The sequence below is a fragment of the Adiantum capillus-veneris genome, chromosome 13, assembly GCF_014529385.1.
Source record: "Adiantum capillus-veneris isolate H3 chromosome 13, ASM1452938v2, whole genome shotgun sequence".
NCBI lineage: Eukaryota > Viridiplantae > Streptophyta > Polypodiopsida > Polypodiales > Pteridaceae > Adiantum > Adiantum capillus-veneris.
The window spans coordinates 116,756,429-116,778,750 of NC_140943.1; the positions used below are offsets into that span (position 1 = coordinate 116,756,429).

The following is a 22,322-nucleotide window of genomic DNA, read 5'->3' on the forward strand; positions in this document are numbered from 1 at the left end:
CCTAGCGTTTTTGGGTCAGAACACCGCAGACCAGCCAGCGTTTTGCATTTGCAGAGCCACGGCGACAAGACCACCACAGATCAGCCTAGCGTTTTTGCATCTGCAGAATCCCGGCGACAAAAACACCAGAATTCAGCCCTAGCGTTTTTGGTTGCAGATCAGCCCTGGCGTTTTGCACCATCATCACGACGAAAACTCCAGAACCATCAGCGTTTTCAGCAGTTAAACACAGCAGCAGATTCAGCCCTAGTTGGTTGCAGAAGAACCTCATTTTCAGCCCATAAAAACGCAGCCAAAACAGTCATTTTCAGCCACCGAAACAGTCCCGAATTTCAGCAAATAAAAGATTGCAGATTTCAGCCCTTAGGTCGACTTTGTCATCCCCGTCGTCATCGTCGACATAGCCTAGACTTGCATCAGTCTCATACATACCATTTGTACCAGATTGTGCAATCATAAGTAGACTACTCTCGCCAACGAGAGTGGGGCCTTCGGAGGAGGGTTTTACGTCTCTGGTGTCGTATCTCTCTTCTCTCTCTATCTCTCAGTCTCATACACTTGCACGCACAGAGTCCATTCACTTTGCTGTGATCATAGCACTTTCCATTAAGAACGGAAGTCTCTCCCTTCCATAAGAACTAAAAGGAACCTTGAGCACAGTTCGGACACTCATCTTGAGCAAAGCGCAAACAATCATTCCGCTGCACCTAACATTGGTATCAGAGCTTTGGCAGTGTTCTGTATCACTCAAGGAAAGAACCACAAGAACCACATAAATTTTATTTTTTTTTGCTTGTTGAGGTCACACGAACCCAAGTTCACTTGGGGCAATTCCTAATCGTGTTTTGTTGAAGAGTGACAGGAATCCCAAGAAAGAAGGGCTTGTCCAGGCTCCCCTGGTGTCTCTTTTCACTCATTGAGAGCGGACCGTGCACTTAGCGGCCGGACAATCGACGTGAGGTGGGAAAAAGCAACCTTGGTGTGAGCGCAAGGCCTCCAAGGGGTGCCCCCGCGGAAAAGAGTAGAACTCGGGTGAAGAGAAGATCCCTCTCAAACGCGCTTTGCAAGCGAAAGAAAACCTCAAGAACCTCAAGAACCCAAGAACGAAGACCCCCAAGAACCCAAGTTCCTCGTGAACTTAAGAACCCAAAACCACAAGAACCCACAAGAACCCACGATTTCAAAATGGTCATCACTCGAAGCGGAATGGATACTACGCTTGGAAGTGATGAGCATGAGAGAGGCGAAGAAGAATTTTCCCCACCAGGAGGTTTTTCCGACCCTCCCCTTTCCACATCTACGTCAAAGATTGCACTTACTCCTATGGAGGCTTTGGAGCAATTGTTTCTAAAACAGAATTTAGAACGCGAAGCACGAAACGCAGAAAGAAAAGCAGAAATGGAACGCAGAAAAGCAGAAAGGGAAGCAGAAAGAAAGGCCTACGAAGAACAAAGGGCATCCATTGATCGTGACTACAAAGAAGGAATGGCAGCCATACAGCGTCAGTACGACTTGAAAGCAATACAAGAACAGAGCGACCGACAAAACAAAGAGTTCTGGCGACTCTATTCTCAAGTTCAAGCACAGATGCAAGAGATTTTGGGGAACGAAGACTCTCTCTCAGTCTCTTCTTCTCCAAAGCATGATACACAGGATTTGCATGATTGTGAGAAGCATGATGAATTGAATGATTTGCATGATGATTTGGATGACAAAGATAAGCATGATGATTTGAATGAATTGCTAAGCATCATGATTTGGATGCCAATGACAAGCATGATGATTTGCATGATCAAGATGTGATATGAACATACCTATTCCATGTAAAGTGAGTGGAAAAAATCTTGTTGTCCTAAAAGACTGTGCATGCAATGTAGATGTACAAATAGACGGAGTGCCAAACCGTTCACCACACACACGCAAACAATGAGATCGAATCTTTCTCTTATGATCTAAATCAATCAACTGTGGCAATTCACAACGGAAATGCCCATGCTTGGTGCTCATACTTTCATGTGCTCTTTCTACGAATGTGTCATGCCAAGGAAGAGACATGGAATGTGACTTCTTGACATACAAACTTTTCAGCTTTTCATGAACAATCGGCATATATTCGTGCTCATCCATGAGAGAAACGTGCTCAACATACAATATGTCATGCCTAGGAAAAAGGATCACATAACGATGCTGACTAAAATACAGGAAACCGTCACGAATGAAAGACTCGAACAATGCGTGCGTATCAATCATGCGAACACATAATACTTCCTGTGAGGGTTCTTTGGACCAAGGCTCGAGAGCCAAGATCGGTTCTTCCTGAATGATCGAATCGTCTTGTGGGGGTTCTTTGGACCTCGACTCGAAAGCCAAGATCGGTTCTTCGTGATTGATCGAATCTACAACAAGGTTAGCTTCGCTAGAAAAAGCATCTACTAACACATCATCCTTGTGAACAATCACACCATCTTCATGCAACTCATCATGCTTGTGAGAAATCACATTTTGATCATGCAAATCATCATGCTCGTGAGTGTTGGAAATGGTTTTAGGAATTTTCAGCCATGGAGATTCTTGAAGACGAAAGAAGCAGGTCTCTAGACGAAGTTGAAGCAAGGGAGGAGGTTCAGAAGACTTTGTGTTGCTTTCTGCGCGGCCCAAAGAAGCAAGTGTTGCAAACCTTTATGAAGTTCAAGTACCGCACGACCCACACATCAGAGTGGGCCGGCGAAGAGTCTCTTCCAGGATTCCGGATGCTATTGGCGATCTCCCTCAAAGCCATACAATTCGGTACCAGTACCTCACTAATAGGAGGGGATGTCACGTGACACATCCAACCCTATGTGTCCGTGGACAAGCTACAGCATGATCAGGGTTCAGTCAGTCCAATCAAGTCTAGATTAGCAGTGATCTGGCACTTTTGTGAGTCTATTCGTAGACCGTGCATGCCCAGTCACTGAGTGTAGATGCATATCCTCTGGTTACACACAGCATGATCATCAGTATTCCCTTCAGAATCCATCACATTCAGTTAGGGGAATCTTCCAGTGCATTTAGCCTATTTTCCCTATTTTTGGTATTTTCACTTATTATTTTTAAGTGACTTTCCAACAAAAGTAGGTAGGGCAATTTTGCTAAGTTAATATATAAGCAAACCCAAGTTAGCACTTTCTGGCAGAGGAGGTAGCAGGAGCACATGCTCAATAGGCACCTTCTCAGCAGAACCCCCCAAGTGACCTAGCGTTTTTGCTCCCAAGCAACAGCCTAGCGTTTTTGGGTCAGACCACCGCAGACCAGCCAGCGTTTTGCATTTGCAGAGCCACGGCGACAAGACCATAGCAGATCAGCCTAGCGTTTTTGCATCTACAAAATCCCGGCGATAGAAACACCAGAATTCAGCCCTAGCGTTTTTGGTTGCAGATCAGCCCTGGCGTTTTGCACCATCATAGCGACAGAAACTCCAGAACCATCAGCGTTTTCAGCAGTTAAACACAGCAGCAGATTCAGCCCTAGTTGGTTGCAGAAGAACCTCATTTTCAGTCCATAAAAACGCAGCCAAAACAGTCATTTTCAGCCACCGAAACAGTCCCGAATTTCAGCAGATAAAAGATTGCAGATTTCAGCCCTTACGTCGACTTCGTCATCCCCGTCGTCATCGTCGACATAGCCTAGACTTGCATCAGTCTCATGCATACCATTTGTACCAGATTGTGCAATCATAAGTAGACCACTCTCGCCGACGAGAGTGGAGCCTTCGGAGGAGGGTTTTACAACATCTCTGGTGTCGTATCTCTCTTCTCTCTCTATCTCTCAGTCTCATACACTTGCACGCACAGTGTCCATTCACTTTGTTGTGATCATAGCACTTTCTATTAAGAACGGAAGACTCTCCCTTCCATAAGAACTAAAAGGAACCTTGAGCACAGTTCGGAGCACTCATCTTGAGCAAAGCGCAAACAATCATTCCGCTGCACCTAACAAGCAAGCCCGTAGAGGTGCATCCTATGGTGGATCCTTATGTCAGTATACATGTCTAACTAGAAGCAACTTTGTCTGCCTTCTTCTCCTCTTCTTTGCTTCTCTCTTCTTGGCTCCCTCAGCCATGAGGATTTGAGGCTTTGTTGCTGCACGCCAGCGGCCACATACCCCCTCCTCAAGCTGCGGGAGATTACCAGCACGGGTGTGACCCGCCACCATTGATATGCCCACCAATTTTTTTTCGTTTCTTCACACAGTGTTATGTCCTTCTGTGTTCTTCATAAAGGAAATCCGGTGTTGGAGATGAGCCTTTAGGTTCTAGACTCTGGTAAGCCGCCACTCAGTGGTGGTGAATGGGCTGCTATTGGTTTTGTTCATTTGAGGTGAGTGAGCCCTTCATTCTGGGTATTCTGATGGATCAGAATACCCGTCAAGATTAGACTCTCAGCAGATAGTCTCGGTTTCACAAGTCAATGGCTACATGCTGTTTGGTGTGCAAAGTGGACGGAGAAAGACTATCAACGAGCCAATTTCTAGACTCTTTCACAGTTGCCTTAATCACACCAGCTATTCCCAGGATTATGATGGTCTCTCCATTGGGGAGAGGATGCTACAGGGTTCAATTTGAGACATCGGATCAGGCTAGCATTGGCATACAGTCCCCTTAGCTTCAAAAGGGCTTATTGTTATTTGTATAGATGGAGGTAGGGGATGGATTTAGCGAAGCCTCGGATAGCACTCTTGCCAATTATCAGCATCAGACTCAAGCGGTTGCTCCTACTTACTTCAGAGAGCCTGGAGGACCTATCCAATCTTTGGAGGATGGTGTGGCAGACGAAGCAAAGGTTATTCATCCTTGTGAACCACAGTCACAGGACACTTGCTTTTCGTGTGACAGTAGGTATATGGACCACGTTGGTTCGACTCGTGCCCAAAGGAGCTGCAGTCAATCTCCTAGTTATCTTTATACAAACTATAGCTATTGATCACATGCCATGCTTTGTACAATTGACACACTTCTACAACCTGGAAGACACTGATGGTGGTTTCCGGTCCCATAACTACATATTTGCCATTGCTGGACAAGATTGCCTAGCGCTCTGCAAGTTTCGAAGTTGGTGTTTTGATGCTGTATTCCTCTTTGTTGTTAGCAACTGGACTCGTCAAACTCCTCCCATCACTCTCTGTGGCCCCCAAATCCACGGGATTGATCTCAGAGGGAATGTTAAAGAGTTCTCAGAGTTTGTCTCTTGGGTTTTCCTCCTAGATCTCGAGAGAGAGGTTCCTCTTATGTGGTGCCACTTTTGTGTATTTGTCTGAACACTCAACATATCACAAATACCCTCAACTGCTCTAAAAATGAGGTTTATATGATGGTAAGAATTTGTATGTGTACCTTAATACTCAGCTCAGTACTAAATATTTTACATTCTGATCACGTACCAAACACTGCATACCATACCACCCTGTCTCTTGGGTAAAGTTTGCCCTTGCAGGGTTTGTGCCATCTCTCCTCCCCCTTATGTTTTTCTTTCTCCTCTTCTCCCTTCTCTCTCCCGTGCTCCCGTGTCACTGTTCCTTCTGCTGCCCTTTGACAGCTCTTTCCATAGATATGTGGATGTACGCCTAGGTATCCATATACACTCTTCAACACACACACACACACGTGCGCGCGCAAGTAAAATCAATTAAGGTGTGTGCATATACACCTCTAAAGATAGAAAGAATTCGCACGATATTAACTTGACGTAACTCAGATAAAAATTTCAATCTACATGTCCAAACCCCAACATAATGTGACCACCAAAGATGGAGTACGACAATCCCAACCTTTTTGTTCATAAACTGATAACAAGTTACCACATCCTTACATTATTAGATGGATTGTTTTGTCATTACTTAAAGTCTTGAACTGTTATTGGGTGAAACTAGGCACAAGTTACCACATCCTCACATTATTCAATGTATTGCTGTGTAGTTACATGAAACTGTCCTAAATTGGAACTTGCTTCCGCAAATCAACTATCTCAAATAAGAGGTACAAGTGAAGTTAAAGATTAATAACCGAACCCAAATGGCGTTCATGTTGTAAACCACCCATGTTACAGCTGAGCTCTGCTCCTTCAAAAACTTCTAACAATAAGTCTGGAAAGAAACAAGAATACGCATACCTTTCAAGCCTCTTGGATCCTCATCCCGTGCTGCAACCAACAGTCTACTCACCTTGTCACGAGCTGCGCACCAAAATAAACAGAAAGTGAGTTCTAGGCCATCAGTCCTTACATGAGACATGGACAGCACTGGTTCATTTCAAATTTCTAAAAGATGAGAACACAATATCCATTGCAAAATCTGCACATTAAGTTGTACAACCAAACTCCCAACCTTGTCCTTTCAGCAACTTAAAATACAACAAATCTATGGAAGGAATAAAATAACAACAATCTCACAGCTATTCAATTACATCTGGAGGATACTTCATGCAAAGGAGGTTATTTTCCCATTATAAGCAGTTTTACGACGCAAATAGTTCTCCCATTTGATTAAGAAGGTGATTAAGAAATTGCTCACAAAAAACACATTACTTCTACTCAAAGCTGTCTGATTAAACAAGATCGCAAATAGGGCCTTCAAACAATGTGAAAGAAGAGTCAGAAAGTCAGACGGTAGTAGAACCTAGAGTGGCACATCTGAGTACTCTCAAAGGATGGTGGTTAAGACTAACCGACTCAGTGTCTCGGATGCTACACTTTTGGCCACTTGGCTGCCTAAGCGCAATCAGCCTCCCCATGTGCCCCCATCCCACCCCCTCAAGGCACTATTGATGGTTGGAAGCATGCTCCACGATGCCATACCTTCCGTCGACACCAGCGCACCATTGGCCCTCCGGCGCAAGCCCAACCTACTTCACAACCACATACCTTTCGTCGACACCAGCACACCATTGGCCCTCCAGCACAGACCCAACCTACTTCACATACTACATGCCAGGTTTCTGCTAAACAAACATCTCATCCCCCTATAGCGACAGCCTCTACCCAACGACAATCACCAACCACCGTCATCCCATCTCACCCAATGCCCGACCCTGAAGGCTGCCCCTACCCTTCACCATGAATACAGATTTCTTTTCCTTACCATCTCATCCCTTCCCTCCCCCACCTCCACCCCTTGCAACTTTTACAGCAGATCTGGGATTTCTCCATCTGGGATGCAGAAATGCAACAGATCTGTGCGAAAAATGCGGTGTGGATAATGCCGCAATTGATGTGCGGCAAATGGAGCTCTGGACCCAAGCAATGGAGTGCTAGAGGAGGAGAGCAATGGGCTGCCAGAGATGTGAAGGAAGCTGCAAAAACTAGAAATACTAGAGTTGAATTGCTGGCTTTGCAACAGAGGCGATCCCACTCCAAAAATGCTAGAGAGAGGGCAATCAACTTGCAAAAAACGCTGACAGGATAAAGGGCGAAGATCTACAAAATGCTAGGAGTGCTAGACTTGCAGCCTGCACGGCCACCCAAAACTTATGCCCAAAGGCTAGATGGGTGTGGTTCCTTTTTATTCCTTGGTTATCATTATGTATTTTCTTGATCTTATTTCAAGCAAGTGAGTTTGACATGACTTATAAATCTAGTAAAAGTCAATTAGCAATAAGGATGAAAAGTTTCTCCGTGAAACTGTCGCACATCTCCTAACTCACAAATCCGATCATTGCAAGAATTTGACTGACACATTCCTCTATCCTAAATCTACCTGCTCGTATTGCAAGATCCCCATTGAAGTGTAATAACATGCGTCAAAACGTGTACAACTCATTTATGCAAGACGGTTCCAAAACTTGAAAAAGTCTAATGGACTTGTCCGCGCATGCAATGTTATGTGCAGCACAAGTGATTGATGGTGTGCGCTTAGGATTAGCGCTCAGTGCGTACTCAAGGTTCTTTTTATGATTAAGAGACTTCCTTTTACTTCATCAGAGTTGTGCAATAGACTAGAGAGAGAGAGAGAGAGAGAGAGAGAGAGAGAGAGAGAGAGAGAATGATATTGTGTGTGAAAGTGCTGCGAGAGAGAGCGAGAGAGAGAGAGAGAGAGAGAGAGAGAGAGAGAAGACTAACAGCAGATGGGGTCCCAAACCCCCCTCCAAGGGCCCCCCTCTCTATCGCTAGAGAGGTATTTGCTTTAGATTGCACAAATGTTGATACAATGGTCCTAGATGCTAAGATGCTTGATGGGTACTTGCTATAGTGCTTGGTACTACGAGGCTATAGGCTGAAAACTGAAAACGCTAATGGTTCAGGGCTGACTTCTGCAAATGCTAATAAATCCGGGCTGAATTCTGGAATTGTCTCGCGATGAAGGTTGAATTCTATGTGGCTGAAAACGATGGTGCTGATGTTGACGAACGCTCGCTGGGCATGGCTGAAAACGCTGGCGAAAGTAGGCTGATGTCGCTGGCGAGGAGGCTGGAAAATGCTGGCTGTTTTGGGCTGGGATGCTTGACTGGAAACGCCAGGTGCTGGGGCTGAAAACAAGGTACTGCAGGTGCTAAAGGTACTGGAGGTGCTAACTTGCTTGAGAGGTGACCCCCAGGGTCACTTATATAGCCTTCTAATGTTGGGTCGAGCAGTCCTCCAACTGAGCCCCCACGATTTTGACGATTTATGCTTAAAATGTCACCTATTAATAAGTTGATAAACTATTAATGAGACGTGCGTCGCATGCAGCTGAACCTAGACTTGATACTAATGGGAACACTCCCCAATGCCTACACCTAGTAGACACAGGTTGTGCTCTTGTCTAATCAGAGAGTATGCAACTAACCTAAAGTGCCTAGACATGCACGTCCTGCGCACACGCTCACAAGGGTGCGCCAGAGCACTTCCTAGGCTATCCTAAACCCTAGAAGTAGGTGTTATAGCTTGTCCACATGTGCAAAGGGTTAGATGTGCACGTGACATGCAAGTCCTATGAATAGGCTCACAAAGTTGCCAATATTAAATCTGACACAAAAGACGAAAGCGTAAACTGACTTTTAAATGCAATTCAAATACTCCAGAGAATTGGGGGGGGAGAGAGAAAGCTTGACACATCATTGGGGTCCTCCCCCCCATAAAGAGATCATCTTTATTACTAAGGGAGAATCTTTACAAGCACAAGAACGGGGCTAACGCCCGTCCTCTATTCTTTCTTCTTGTTTTGTTGCTTCTGACTGAGAAAGAGAAAGAACTACTCTCTAACTGCTAAGGGGATTTTTCCCCTCTTGGGAGATTTTGGAAGCTCTCCCAAGCAAGAGTCTATCTTCAGAAACCTTCCCGGAAGCTCTCAATTAAGAGAGTCTATCTTTCACTAATTCGTCATCTTCGTACTTAGTCATTCCTGCAATAAACACAAAGGAGAAACACGCAAAACGCACACACATATGCTTGCTATAATTTGTGAGAGTGCCCGTGTGCGGGAGAGAGAGAGAGAGAGAGAGAGAGAGAGAGAGAGAGAGCACAAACGATAGATGTGGGGAAGAGGGGGCGATCAGCCCCCCACTGACTACCAGAGCATGAGACCCTCAATACAATGATCAGATGATAATGAAATGTGTACCCCCCTGGCCCCATATATATGAGTGCCCAAGGTGGGCGCCCAACTCAAGTGGACGGCCGGCCCCAAACTCGGGCGGCCGGACAAGGTACAACCTATGCTATGGGTGGCCAACCCGGAGACACTAGTCGTACAAGAAAGTGCCCTAGACCTGTGTGAAGCAGCAGAGTGGTGTAAATCTAACACCCCCTCTTAGCACCGGATGCTGAACAAACCGCGTGAAGCCGAAGATGTGAGGCAAATGATGAAGATGTCTGCTGCCATATCCACTGAAGGACAACACTCCTGCGAACTTTGCAAGTGTAGCAACAGTCTGGGGTGTCTCGACCGCCAAGAGATCTCCATGGTAAAGTGCCGTCATGAGCAATGTAGCAAACTGTTGTACTCCGCTAATGCAGTGTGAAGGTACTACGTGAAGGTCCCGAACTGAGTGTGAAAACAACTCCTTGTCGTAAAAAAGGTGCCAATAGACCTGGAAGTGTCTTGCCCAATAGGATTTGTGGTGTTTGTAGTCAAAAAGTATGGAGAAAATGGAGAATGACCAAAAGCGTGTCAATGCATGAACCTGTAGCCCAGTGTGGCCAGGTGGCTAAGCTGTGTAAAACTCCAGGAAGGCCAGATGTAGCAATATGCGCCGTAAACGTCCTCTGAAACAAGGAAAGCCAGACTAAACAGTGTGCATTATAGAAGCTACCGTAAGCTGCAGCAATCAGCGAGAGACCGCACGGACCACCACCGAATGGTGTCCTATCAGTAGGTAGGGTAATCCAAGATGAGGGGAAAGCCAGACTCAACAATCTGTAGTGTGAAGGGCCTCTAAGAAGAGGTGTGGTTAGACTAAGCTTTTTGCATCGTAATCATCTTGTAGAAGTGAGGAAGTCAGAAGAGATCATTCTCTCTTCGGCAGGAGAAGCTTCCACAGCAAGAAGCTTTGGACAATCTCAAGCGCAAGCTCGAGGAGCTCAAAGCTCATCAGGAGACTAAAACTATGGTTTGGTGTACCTCCTGTTGCTCTCCCGGGAATCCTCCGCAGGAATGTCCACTCCGAGCTTACTGTCACTTCTGTGAGAAGTTAGGGCATGATGACAAAGAATGCTACTATCTGAAGGGACTCAGACAATTACAAAAGAGTCTCACTCCAACGCTTCAACAAGGCTTAGCTCCTGCATTTCATATGGTTTCTGCTTATGGTCAACAAACCCAAATGCCACCCTTGATGACAACCCCTTCTATGCCAGTGTTCCAAGGTATGCAACACTCCTTCCCATCGCAAAATTTTTATCATGCTAGTGCCCCCTCAGGTCCTTTGAGCTTCTACACCTCAGCTGCCAACCCTAAGCAGCAAGAGCAGAGACCACCTCGTCCACCACCCCATCCAGTCAATTGCCCCATCCTATGTTACAGGTGTGGAGAGTATGGACATTACCAAAGTAAATGTCCTCTTCCTAAAGGGTCTCCGCCTTGTCGCCATTGCCCCGAGGCTAAAGATCGTTACATCAAAGATTGTCCAAAGCAACGAGCATCTACATCTTCAAACCTGAACCTGAACCTAAACCAACAAGAATTCATAGTTCCCAAGGTCAACCTGATCGAAGTGAACACTATCCCTCAGGTGTCATCTGCTACTCATATGGTTAGGCCACATAAGTGGAGGAGTTTGCTGGAGTCCTCACTCGAGCACAAAGAGCAGCTCTTGGTCTCACCTTACCAAAAGATCCATCTCGTCCATCTCCACTTTCACAACCTGGCCTACCTGATCTAGCTTAGAGGACTGATATAACCAAATGCTCCCCAAACCGCAGCCTGCGTCGCTTGGAGGTTTCAAGCATACAACTAACGCTCCCCAAACACCCGGTCTGCGTCGTTCCAAGGTTTCAGACATTATCAAATATCAATTCTTCTCTTCTCCTCCCGAGAGTTAATCACAAATCATTAAAACCAGTACTAAAACCAGAGTCGAGCAATTCTCAAATCGGCACCAAGACAGGTTTAAAACAAATACAATTCATTTCAAACAGTACTTTCTCAAACTAAGTTCAAAAAGTATCTAGATACAAAGCAATTAGAAAATTCCTTAGGGTTTTGTTCGGACAATCGAACTTTGAGGACAATTGGCTTGTCCTTCCGCATCAAGGTGGTCATATGGTTCTGGATCTAGAGTGTCGCGTCATTCTTGTCGTGCCAAGGCATGCCCAAGAGAGCGTCGCAATTGCCCAACTTCATGATGTGGAAATCGGCTTTTCCTTGGTATCCCTGGATAGTCACCGGAAGCGCACCAATGAGCAGTATCACTTTCTTAGTTTGCCCCATGGCTAGCTCGGCCTCAAGTTCGCCACCCTGTGAATCATAGTCAAAATCCATTTGCTTGAAGAATAGGGATGGATGAAATTCTCAGTAGCTCTTGGGTCAAAGAAGATCAAGGCCTTCAAGCCGCTGATTTTGCTATAAGCTCTACACAATTCATTTGAAATTTCAAGATTAATGCCATAAATATCAGGTACAAGTCCAATGGCAGACCTTGCTCTCTTAGCCAAAGGTGGCCCTCGTGATCTATTTGTTGTTGGAGCGGGAGGTTGCTCTGAAGCCGTCAAGGCTCTTTGAGGACATGAATTGAAAGTATGCCCTGTTTGAGGACATTCAAAGCATTGGCCCTCTTGTACCAGGATTTCTCGTTGACGATGTGTCAAACAAGGGCCTTTGAGGTTGACTTTCACGAGATTCCCATGGATTTGTTCGTTGTTGCCGAGAATGTTGATTGCTTGCTGGAGTTTGTTCTATAGTAAACTCAAGTTTCCCTTTCATAAGCTTGTGGCAACCACGGCATGGTCCATAAACTCTTGCACTGTCGATACTTGTTTAGACACACAATATTCCAGTAGAGGTGATGGCACTCCAATGGTATATCACTCGCATAGGTCCTTTGAGGGAATCAACTTGAAGAAAGACACCGGAAGGTAGACGTCGAGAAACTTGTGGTTCTTGGGGTCCTGGGTTCTTAAGTTCACGAGGAACTTGGGTTCTTGGGGGTCTTGGGTTCTTAAGTTCACGAGGAACTTGGGTTCTTGGGGGTCTTGGTTCTTCGGTTCTTGAGGTTCTTGAGGTTTTCTTTCGCTTGCAATCTGTGTTTGAGAAGGATCTTCTCTTCACCCGAGTTCTACTCCTTTCCGCGGGCGCACCCCTTGGCGGCCTTGCGCCAAGGTTGCTTTTTCCCACCTCACGTCGATTGGCCGGCCGCTAGGTGCACGGTCCGCTCTCAATGAGTGAAAAGAGACACAAGGGGAGGCTGGACAAGCCCTTCTTTCCTGGGATTCCTGTCACTCTTCAAAAACACGATTAGGAATCGACACGCCCAAGTGAACTTGGGTTCGTGCGACCTCAACAAGCAAAAACAAATAAAATTTATGTGGTTCTTGTGGTTCTTTCCTTGAGTGATACAGAACACTGCCAAAGCTCTGATACCAATGTTAGGTGCAGCGGAATGAATGTTTGCGCTTTGCTCAAGATGAGTGCTCCGAATTGTGCTCAAGGTTCCTTTTAGTTCTTATGGAAGGGAGAGCCTTCCGTTCTTAATGGAAAGTGCTATGATCACAAACAAAATGAATGGACACTGTGCGTGCAAGTGTATGAGACTGAGAGATAGAGAGAGAAGAGAGATACGACACCAGAGACGTTGTAAAACCCTCCTCCAAAGGCCCCACTCTCGTCGGCGAGAGTGGTCTACTTATGATTGCACAATCTGGTACAAATGGTATGCATGGACTGATGCAACTTGGGACTATGCCGGTGACGACGACGGGGATGACGACCACGACTCAAAGGCTGAAATTTGCGGTCTTCTATCTGCTGTCCATAAAAACGCTATGGCTGAAAATCGGGGACTGTTTTCGGTGGCTGAAAAACGCTGTTTTGGCTGCGTTTTTGAAGGCTGAAAATGGCGACCTCTTGCGAGTCTCTAGGGCTGAATCTACTGCTGTATGGAATGCTGAAAACGCTGCTGCAAATGCTTCATTTAAGGCTGAAAATGAAAACGCTGGCAGATCTGGTAGCGTTAGTAAAAACACTGGCTGGCTGGGACTGTGGCAATGATAGCAGAGCTGAAAAACGCCAGCTTGGGGGGAGGTGCTGACGATGTCCAAAACGCTAGGCTTGATGTTGGCGATGATGGCAAAGCTGAAACCTCCAAGTGCTTGTGGGTGCTGCGGGGTTCTTGCTGAGAAGATGCCTGTTGAGCGGGAAGTTCCTGCTGCCTCTTCTGCCATTGAGTGCTAACTTGGGTTTGCTTATATATTTTCTTACCCAAATTGCCCTACCTACTTTTGTTGGAAAGTAAGTCACTTAAATTAATAAGTGAAAAATGTCAAAAATAGGAAAAATAGACTAAATGCACTGAAAATTTCCCCCGATGGAATCTGATGGATTTTGATGGGAATACCGATGATCATGTTGTGTGCAACCAGAGAATATACAGCTACACTAAGTGACTGGGCATGCACGGTCTACAAATAGACTCACAAAAGTGCCAGATCACTTCTAATCTAGACTGACTGGACTGACTGAACCCTTGTCGTGATGTAGCTTGTCCACGGACACATAGAGTTGGATGCGTCACGTGACAACATATCTCCGCGAAGTGCCCTAAAAAGGCACAGAAAGAACAGAATGATAAAGACGACGATAGGCTTGAGAGTTCGAGAGCAGCTGAGGAACGTGGCAGAAAAGGCAAATAGAAAAGCAGAACTGGTACCACATGGCGTGGGACCTGCACTGAATCTAATGAATGAAAGTACAAACTTTGCCGCTTTTGGGGCAAAGTGAAGGATCAGGAAGCTCTTTTGAAGGAGCCAAGGCCAATTTCTTTTCACTGGGAATAGGCGGCTCGATTTGGAAATTACGCCCGATAGACTGACGCCACTTGCGGAGGTAGTTTGACTGGCACCCGGATGGGATGTTGCCATTACACCGAGCATTGGCAAACTTCGTTTGCAATGACAGGGGTGTTCAAGGCACGCAAGTGACGTTCTACTCAGGATCCCTTGCTACTATCACAAGGCGGGCACCACGTGCCAATAGAAAAGAACAAACTGAACAAACTTTTAGCACTTCAATAACAACTGAACTGAGAGAGAGAGAGAGAGACGACACGCGACACGGAGTGGCGGAATTCCACCCCAGAGAGTATTGGCCCCAAACCTTGGCGCCCCTTTCGGTATTTCTTTATATTCCAGTCGATTCACAAAGTACAACAGCCGAGGAGCACCTGCTCTGCAATCTGCGCGCTAAAAAGTGCCAGAGAGGGCTCCCAAGGCTCATATTTAAAGGCCCAAAGCCTAAAAGCATCAAATATGAAAAGCTGACCCCAAAAAATCACCTTCCTAAAATTTCGGGATTTCCCTAAAAATCCGCCGCAAATTCCGGGACGTCCGTACAAGTGCCACATCATCATATTTTGATGTGCAAAGTCTTTTGAGTGTGTTCTGCTTTATTTTTAATGCCTTTATGTCACTTGGGGCCCCATCGGACGGGGTCCCTATAAGTTGGTAGGACTTCTTCTTCTGTTGCTTGTTCTTCTTAGGGTTTCTAGAATTAGGGTTTGCAGGTTTTAGGGTTAGGGTTTCCAGAATTAGGGTTTCAACAGTTAGGGTTTCTGGCAGAAATTAGGGTTAGGGTTTCTGCTCTCGGGCAGCCACATCATCTGTAAGTTGCCTCCATTCTTTAGGCTTTGACACGTCAGCAGTTTGTTACATCTCCCCTTCTTGAAAGAGAGTAATCGTCCGCGATTACAGCATATCTGCAAAACAACTCAACTTAGCTCAAAAATTTCCAAGGGTCATTCCGAGGGACATTCCGAGGGACAATCAGTTTGCTCTTTTAATAAGGAGTTAGCTTCTCCTTTCAACTCTTTTGATCAAGGAGTTAGCTGCTCCTATCGGCTGTTTTGATCAAGGAGTTAGCTTCTCCATTCGTCCAAATCGGAACTCTTGATATTCCGGCGTAGTAAAATTAGCCATCACACCCAGACCGTATTGATCTTCCTCGGGTGTCTTGATGCACTAAAATTACATACCCAAGCAATCTCATCCAATTAGGAATATTCAATGGTTGGCACATCACAATGCAACACAAATGCTCACATATGCATGTTACAAGACATAGAAACATAAAGCCGCCGATGAACACTCCCCCCGCAAATAACCATCCAGGTCCGGGCCATGAGCTGTTCAACGACTCCCTCATCACTCCTCCCGCAAATAACCTAAAAAGGTCCGGGCCATGAGATATAGAGGCCTTTTACAACCAAACGCCCCCCCAAACCGCAGCCTACGTCGTTTGGAGGTGCTGAGAGTAACCACTGCTCAAACTTCTTAACACTCCTCCCGCATAACCATCCAGGTCCGGGCCATGAGTAACAACAACAATACTCCCCCCGTAAATAACCACAAGGGTCCGGGCCATGAGTAACAACAACACTTTTTAATCATTCAATACTCCCCTCGCAAATAACCACAAGGGTCCGGGCCATGAGTATGAACAAGCATTCTCAAACATAATTTCTCACTACTCCACTCGGGAGTAAAATCACCAATCATTGAAACCAGTATTAAAACGAGAGTCAAACAATTCAAATCGGCACCAAGACAGGTTCAAAACAGATACCATCCATTTCAAACAAATTTCAAACAGGATCACCAAACAAGTTCTCAAACAGATTTCAAACTTAAAAACGCAATCTTGACATCAGTTGAGCTCGAAAAGTCGACGGACTTTCCATCCTGGAACCTGCACCAAAAATTAGGGTTAGGTTCATTCCGTAAGGCCATAGCCGAGCACAGCATGGTCCATCAGCTCTTGGACAGACAGTGTTTCTTTGGCGGCGATGGTAGTCCCAAGATAGCAATCGCACCGAATCTCCAAGGTCATCTGCTTGTGAAGAGACATCTACTGAGAGATGTTGAGAAATTTCAAGTTATGATCTGCTAGGGTTTCCATGGCAAGCATTTCAGGATACCCCACTCTGCCAGAAGTTGCACTCCGAAGGAAGATATCAGAAACCATATAACTTCGGGCAAAAATTTTCTTGAAAGCTTGCCAAGTACTTGGAGTATGCTGCTTGGTAGCTGTAGACATCAACATCTGCATGGCACTGCTTCTGAGAAAAACAGCGACTTGAAACAAATCTGGAACCTTCTCTTGCAAGGGATCTTAATTGGCTTATGCCATGTAAGACATGAGCGGTGAAGATGGGAGCGTGCCCGATGCGCGATGAAGTAAGGGTGGGAGTGGCTGATACCTCAAATATAATTCAATTCCAATAGCTCTGTCTGCTCTTTTGTAGGACCGGTATGCTTTCAGAAAAGCACACGCCTGATGCTCTGATACCACTGTCACAAGGCGGGCACCACGTGCCAATAGAAAAGAACAAACTGAACAAACTTTTAGCACTTCAATAACAACTAAACTGAGAGAGAGAGAGAGACGACACGCGACACGGAGTGGCGGAATTCCACCCAGAGAGTATTGGCCCCAAACCTTGGCGCCCCTTTCGGTATTTCTTTATATTCCTGTCGATTCACAAAGTACAACAGCCGAGGAGCACCTGCTCTGCAATCTGCGCGCTAAAAAGTGCCAGAGAGGGCTCCCAAGGCTCATATTTAAAGGCCCAAAGCCTAAAAGCATCAAATATAAAAAGCTGACCCCAAAAAATCACCTTCCTAAAATTTCGGGATTTCCCTAAAAATCCGCCGCAAATTCCGGGACGTCCGTACAAGTGCCACATCATCATATTTTGATGTGCAAAGTCTTTTGAGTGTGTTCTGCTTTATTTTTAATGCCTTTATGTCACTTGGGGCCCCATCGGACGGGGTCCCTATAAGTTGGTAGGACTTCTTCTTCTGTTGCTTGTTCTTCTTAGGGTTTCTAGAATTAGGGTTTGCAGGTTTTAGGGTTAGGGTTTCCAGAATTAGGGTTTCAACAGTTAGGGTTTCTGGCAGAAATTAGGGTTAGGGTTTCTACTCTCGGGCAGCCACATCATCTGTAAGTTGCCTCCATTCTTTAGGCTTTGACACGTCAGCAGTTTGTTACAGCTACCACAAGAACTACGCCGTGGTTGACTACAGAGCCGAGAAAGCGACTTTGATAAATGAAGGGCTTAGAGATTGTACTTGATGAACTTCAGTTTCTTACTCATTCTTTTGGGAGAGAACTGAACGATGGATAAAGGTTGAATATGTTTTGACCTGATCAAAAGAACGCCAAGATTTTTCTCCACACTCATGCCGATTGCTTTTCAGAGGGCCTAAAGATCAAACCATTGATCTGATACCTGGAAGCACGCCACCAAACCGGCCACCTTACCGTGTGAGCCGAGTACAGAATGAAAAGATTATGAACCCAATGAAAGACCTCTTTGAAAAGGGTCTTGTCCAGCATAGTACTTCATCGTATTGCTCTCCATTGTTGTTGGATTTGAAGAAAGACGAATCTTGGAGAATGTGCATCGATTATAGCGCTCTCAACAAAATCACCATCAAGAACACATTTCCGATTCCTAGGATCGATGATATACTCGACAGGTTACAAGGATCGTCGTGCTTTAGCAAGATTGACTTGAAGAGTGGATATCATCAGATGTGAATCGCGCCGGGAGACGTCTACAAGACAGCCTTTCGGACGACTTTTGGGTTATTAGAGTTTTTGGTGATGCCTTTTGGCTTAACCAATGCTCCTGCGACATTTAACCGGATGATGGACAGGATTTTTCAAGAGTACAAGCTATTTGTTGGCACTTTCTTCGATGATATCATTGTTTTCTCCAAGAATGAAGCAGAACACAGAGATCATATGCTTCAGAGATACATTTTGTTTTGGACACTTTGTCTCAGCAACAGGAGTGCAAATGGATCCGGCCAAGATAGACACTATCCGTGATTGGCCCGATTTGAAGAATGTCCATGAGGTTGAAAGCTTCTTGGGATTGTGTTCGTACTACAGACGATTCATTTGAAAGTTTGCAGAGGTTGCTTTCCCTTTGCATATCTTGATACAGAAGGGAGTCCCTTTCTCGTGGGGATCCACAGAGGTGACTGCCTTTCAAACATTGAAAGAGAAATTGACTACAGCACCAGATTTGACTTTGCCGGACTTGCAGAAGTCATTTGAAGTATTTTGTGATGCTTATGGTCGTAGTCTGGGTGCGGTCTTGATGCAAGAAGGCCATGTCATTGCTTACGAGAGCCGATTGTTCTCTAGGCCGGAGATGACAACACAAATTTATGAGAAAGAGCTTTTGGTGGTTATCCATGCTCTTACTCAGTGGCGGCATTACCTACTCGGAGCAGATTTTACTGTCTTTACAGACCATTAGAGTTTGCGCTACTTCTTGCCATAGAAGCAGCTTTCGGAAAAGCAGATGCGGTGGGCGAACATCTTGTCACAGTTTCACTTCCAGATTGTCCATGTGCAGGGACAGAAGAATGTGGTGGCAGATCCTTTGTCTCGGAAGCCGTTGGTTCTGGCTATTTCCACGATACATCATAGGAGCTTCAAGGATATGGTCGATCAGTATGCCACAGATACAGATTTTGCAGATATTTTCACACGGATACGGGATGGGGAGACAGAAGCTGGATACTCCCTTCGGGAAGGCTACTTGATGAGAAAGACTATGTTGTGCGTTACACAGCCGTTGCGGAAAAGGTTATGACTGAATGCCACTGTCCACCTTTTACGGGTCACCGCGGCATTTACTACCACCATGAAGGGGTAGAGATATACTTCTTTTGGCCGAGACTCTAAAAGGATGTGGAGAAGTTTGTGCGTAGTATGCCAGAAGGTCAAATTTGACAGGCATAAGGCACAAGAATTGTTACAGCCTTTACACATACCCACCCGCCCCTGGGAAAATATTGAAATGGATTTCATTTTTGATCTCTCGAGAACACAGAATGATCACGATGATTTTCCTTCCACTTGCAGACTGACGGGCAATCTAAGATTGCCAATTCAGTGGTTTTAGATTTATTGAAGTCTTGTATCTCGGATCAGAAAACTCAATGGGAAAAGAACTTACCTTTGGTGGAATTTGCCTACAAAAACAAGATACACTCTTCGACGGGGAAGACGCCATTTGAGATTGTTGAAAGTGCTGCAAGGTTCCATCCTTCCTGAGCACGAACGATTAGATATTTGAAGCAGATGAATATTTGCGAGATTTGGATACGGCTTTTGCCAAGGTTCGCGAGACTTTGCAGAAGTCTCAAGAACGACAGAAAAAGGCAGCGGATCACCATCGTCACGAGTTGAAACTGAAGGAGGATGATTGGGTCCTCTTACGTTTTGAGAAGGCACGCCTACGAAAGAAAAAGGGAAAGGAGAGGCTTTTTTCCAAAGCTTAGTATGCGATACTACGGACCTTTCCAGATCACTGAAAAGATAAATGATGTCTCCTTTCGATTAAAACTGCCAGATACTTGGAGGATTCACAATGCATTCCATGTGAGTCTCTTGAAACCTTTTAAAGGTGATGTGCCTGATGATGGGGAGCCTGATGAGCAACCCGAAGTGGAAGAAAACGAGAAGATCCTTGTTCCTGAACAGATTTTGGCACATAAGGATACAAAGACTAAAGGTAAAGTCCGAAGGCGGTTCTTGGTTAAGTTCAAGAACTTTCCTACATTTGATGCGAAGTGGATGGAGGAGGAGGACCTAGCAGATACTCCTCAGATTGTGAAACTTTACCTCGATGTTTTGGTTTAGCATAGTCTACTCCAAACGGAACCCAGAAATTCAGCTTGGCCGAAGATCTGGTGCAGTGGGATGCACAAGAGGGGAGTTACTCCGCTCCTTTGTCAACAGATGCCTTGATTTTGATACTAAAGTCACTGATGTCTCTTTGAGCTTCAGGGATACTGAGAGCTGACAGTATTCTGCTAGATGACTTTATGAAATGGAATTCTTGATAATGATACTGATCTGTTCTTGACTTCTTTTGAGTGCAGGAACTGATAGACGAAATGACTGCAGCATTTTGGTCTGATTGATCTCGAATAGACATGGTTGCAATATGGGTTAGTCAATCGAACATCGATGAGGTCCCGATTAGACCTAGAGGTGATTGCTAGCTACACTGCCGATAAATCATGGTCTAAGATCTGAATGAATGTTGAATGTCATGTGATGTCCTGTGATGTCTAGTGATGTCCTGTGATGTGACTGTCGATTTGGTACATGTGCTAGATGTGTGTTCCTAGTATGTAGGTACTAACAGTCAGTGTCTGCTAAGACGGTTTATGGCTTTTGTCGGTTTTGCAGGCGTAATCGCGGTCGATTACAATGCTTTCAAGAGGGGGGTATGTCACAAAGTGATGACGTGGCTATCGACAACAGAAACCCTAATTTCTGCCAGAAACCCTAAAATTCCTGCAAACCCTAATTTCTATCAGAATCCCTAATTTCCGGAAATCACGGAAGTGGAAAAAAAAAATTTAATGAGCGACGCAAATCCTAGCTTTTTGCTACGCAAGGATTTTGGATGAGAGAGAGTTGAATTGCTTTATTTTAACTCCCATTGAGAGAGAGAGAGAGAGAGAGAGAGAGAGAGAGAGAGAGAGAGAGAGAATTTGCTTTTGCTTTCAAGCTTTTGGGGCTCTGCTTTTGGGCATCCCTTGTAACTTTTAAATTGGTGGTGAGGGCCTCACTTCTCAGAGCATCTGGACGCAGAGTCTTGAGAGTGAAACCCGAGCCACTCTCTTGTACTTTGAACTGATTAATACAAAAAGAAATACCGAAAGGGGCGCCAATCTTTGGGGCCAATGCTGTGAATTGTTTTGAAGTGGTTATTTGGTGCTATCGCAATTGATTCTTGACTTGGAGTGAAGTCTGTTACAGGGACCAGTTTCTTTTGACTTTGATTGCTTTTCATGTAATTGCTTTTCAAGGCGAAGGGCCTTTAAATATGTGCACAGGGCTCATTCTTTGGCATGCTTCAGTGTGAAGGTGCAGGGAATGGAGTATCGGCATTGTACTCAATTGAAGCAATATAAAGAAATACCGAAAGGGACACCAAGGTTTGGGGCCTCCTCTCTGAGGTGAAATTCCGCCACTTCGTGTCGCGTGTGCTCTGTCTCTCTCTCTCTTTTTCAGTTCAGTTGTTATTGAAGTGCTAAAAGTCTGTTCAGTCTGTTCTTTTCTATTGGCACATGGTGCCCGTCTTGTGACACCTCTCTCCACCTTCCACGCAGTAGGATGCCAGAGAGGGAAACCTCCAATCATATTTAAAGTCGCTTGGCCCGAAATGTAGTTTACATGAAAAGCAACTAGCTCAAAAGCATTTAATCCAAAAGCATAGCACCCTTAAGGATTGTCTGTACAACTGCCGCGTCACAAGCTATAGCCGGAAAAGTGTCGTGCTCTCTCTACAGTGGGTGCTCCTCAGTGCAGTATGCAAGAAACCTCGCTCCAACAAAAATAAAACATCACCCTAAAATGGAACGACGACTCAAAGCACAGTGGAACTAGATAAACTCAAAGAACCATACAGACTCTGGCTTGGCAGCACACTCAGCTCCAAGCCCAAACTCAAGGGTACAATGGAAGTGTCGAGGCTCCAATGTGCAGGGACGGTGTGCATGAACTCGAGACTCAAGACTCAAAACGCTCGACCACACAAGGTGGATGATGATGATAGAGTGTCCAACGACTGGAACCAACCATAAATATGTAAATCCTAAAGAGCCACCAACGGCCAGCAAATATCTTTG

At 45.3% G+C, this 22,322-nt stretch overlaps 1 protein-coding gene across 3 annotated transcripts in view; it reads right to left on the reverse strand.

Moving 5' to 3' along the window:
• TPR10 (ankyrin repeat family protein) overlaps positions 1–22,322 on the reverse strand; it is a 155,493-nt gene that overhangs the window by 115,459 nt on the left and 17,712 nt on the right. For all 3 annotated transcript variants that reach the window (XR_015190061.1, XR_015190062.1, XM_086527259.1), the window contains exon 2: positions 6,147–6,209. Coding sequence is in view for 1 of the 3 variants with exons in the window: in XM_086527259.1 (XP_086383385.1) it covers positions 6,147–6,209 (63 nt within the window). In the remaining 2 variants the exon portion in view is untranslated. The remainder of the gene's footprint in view (positions 1–6,146; positions 6,210–22,322) is intronic.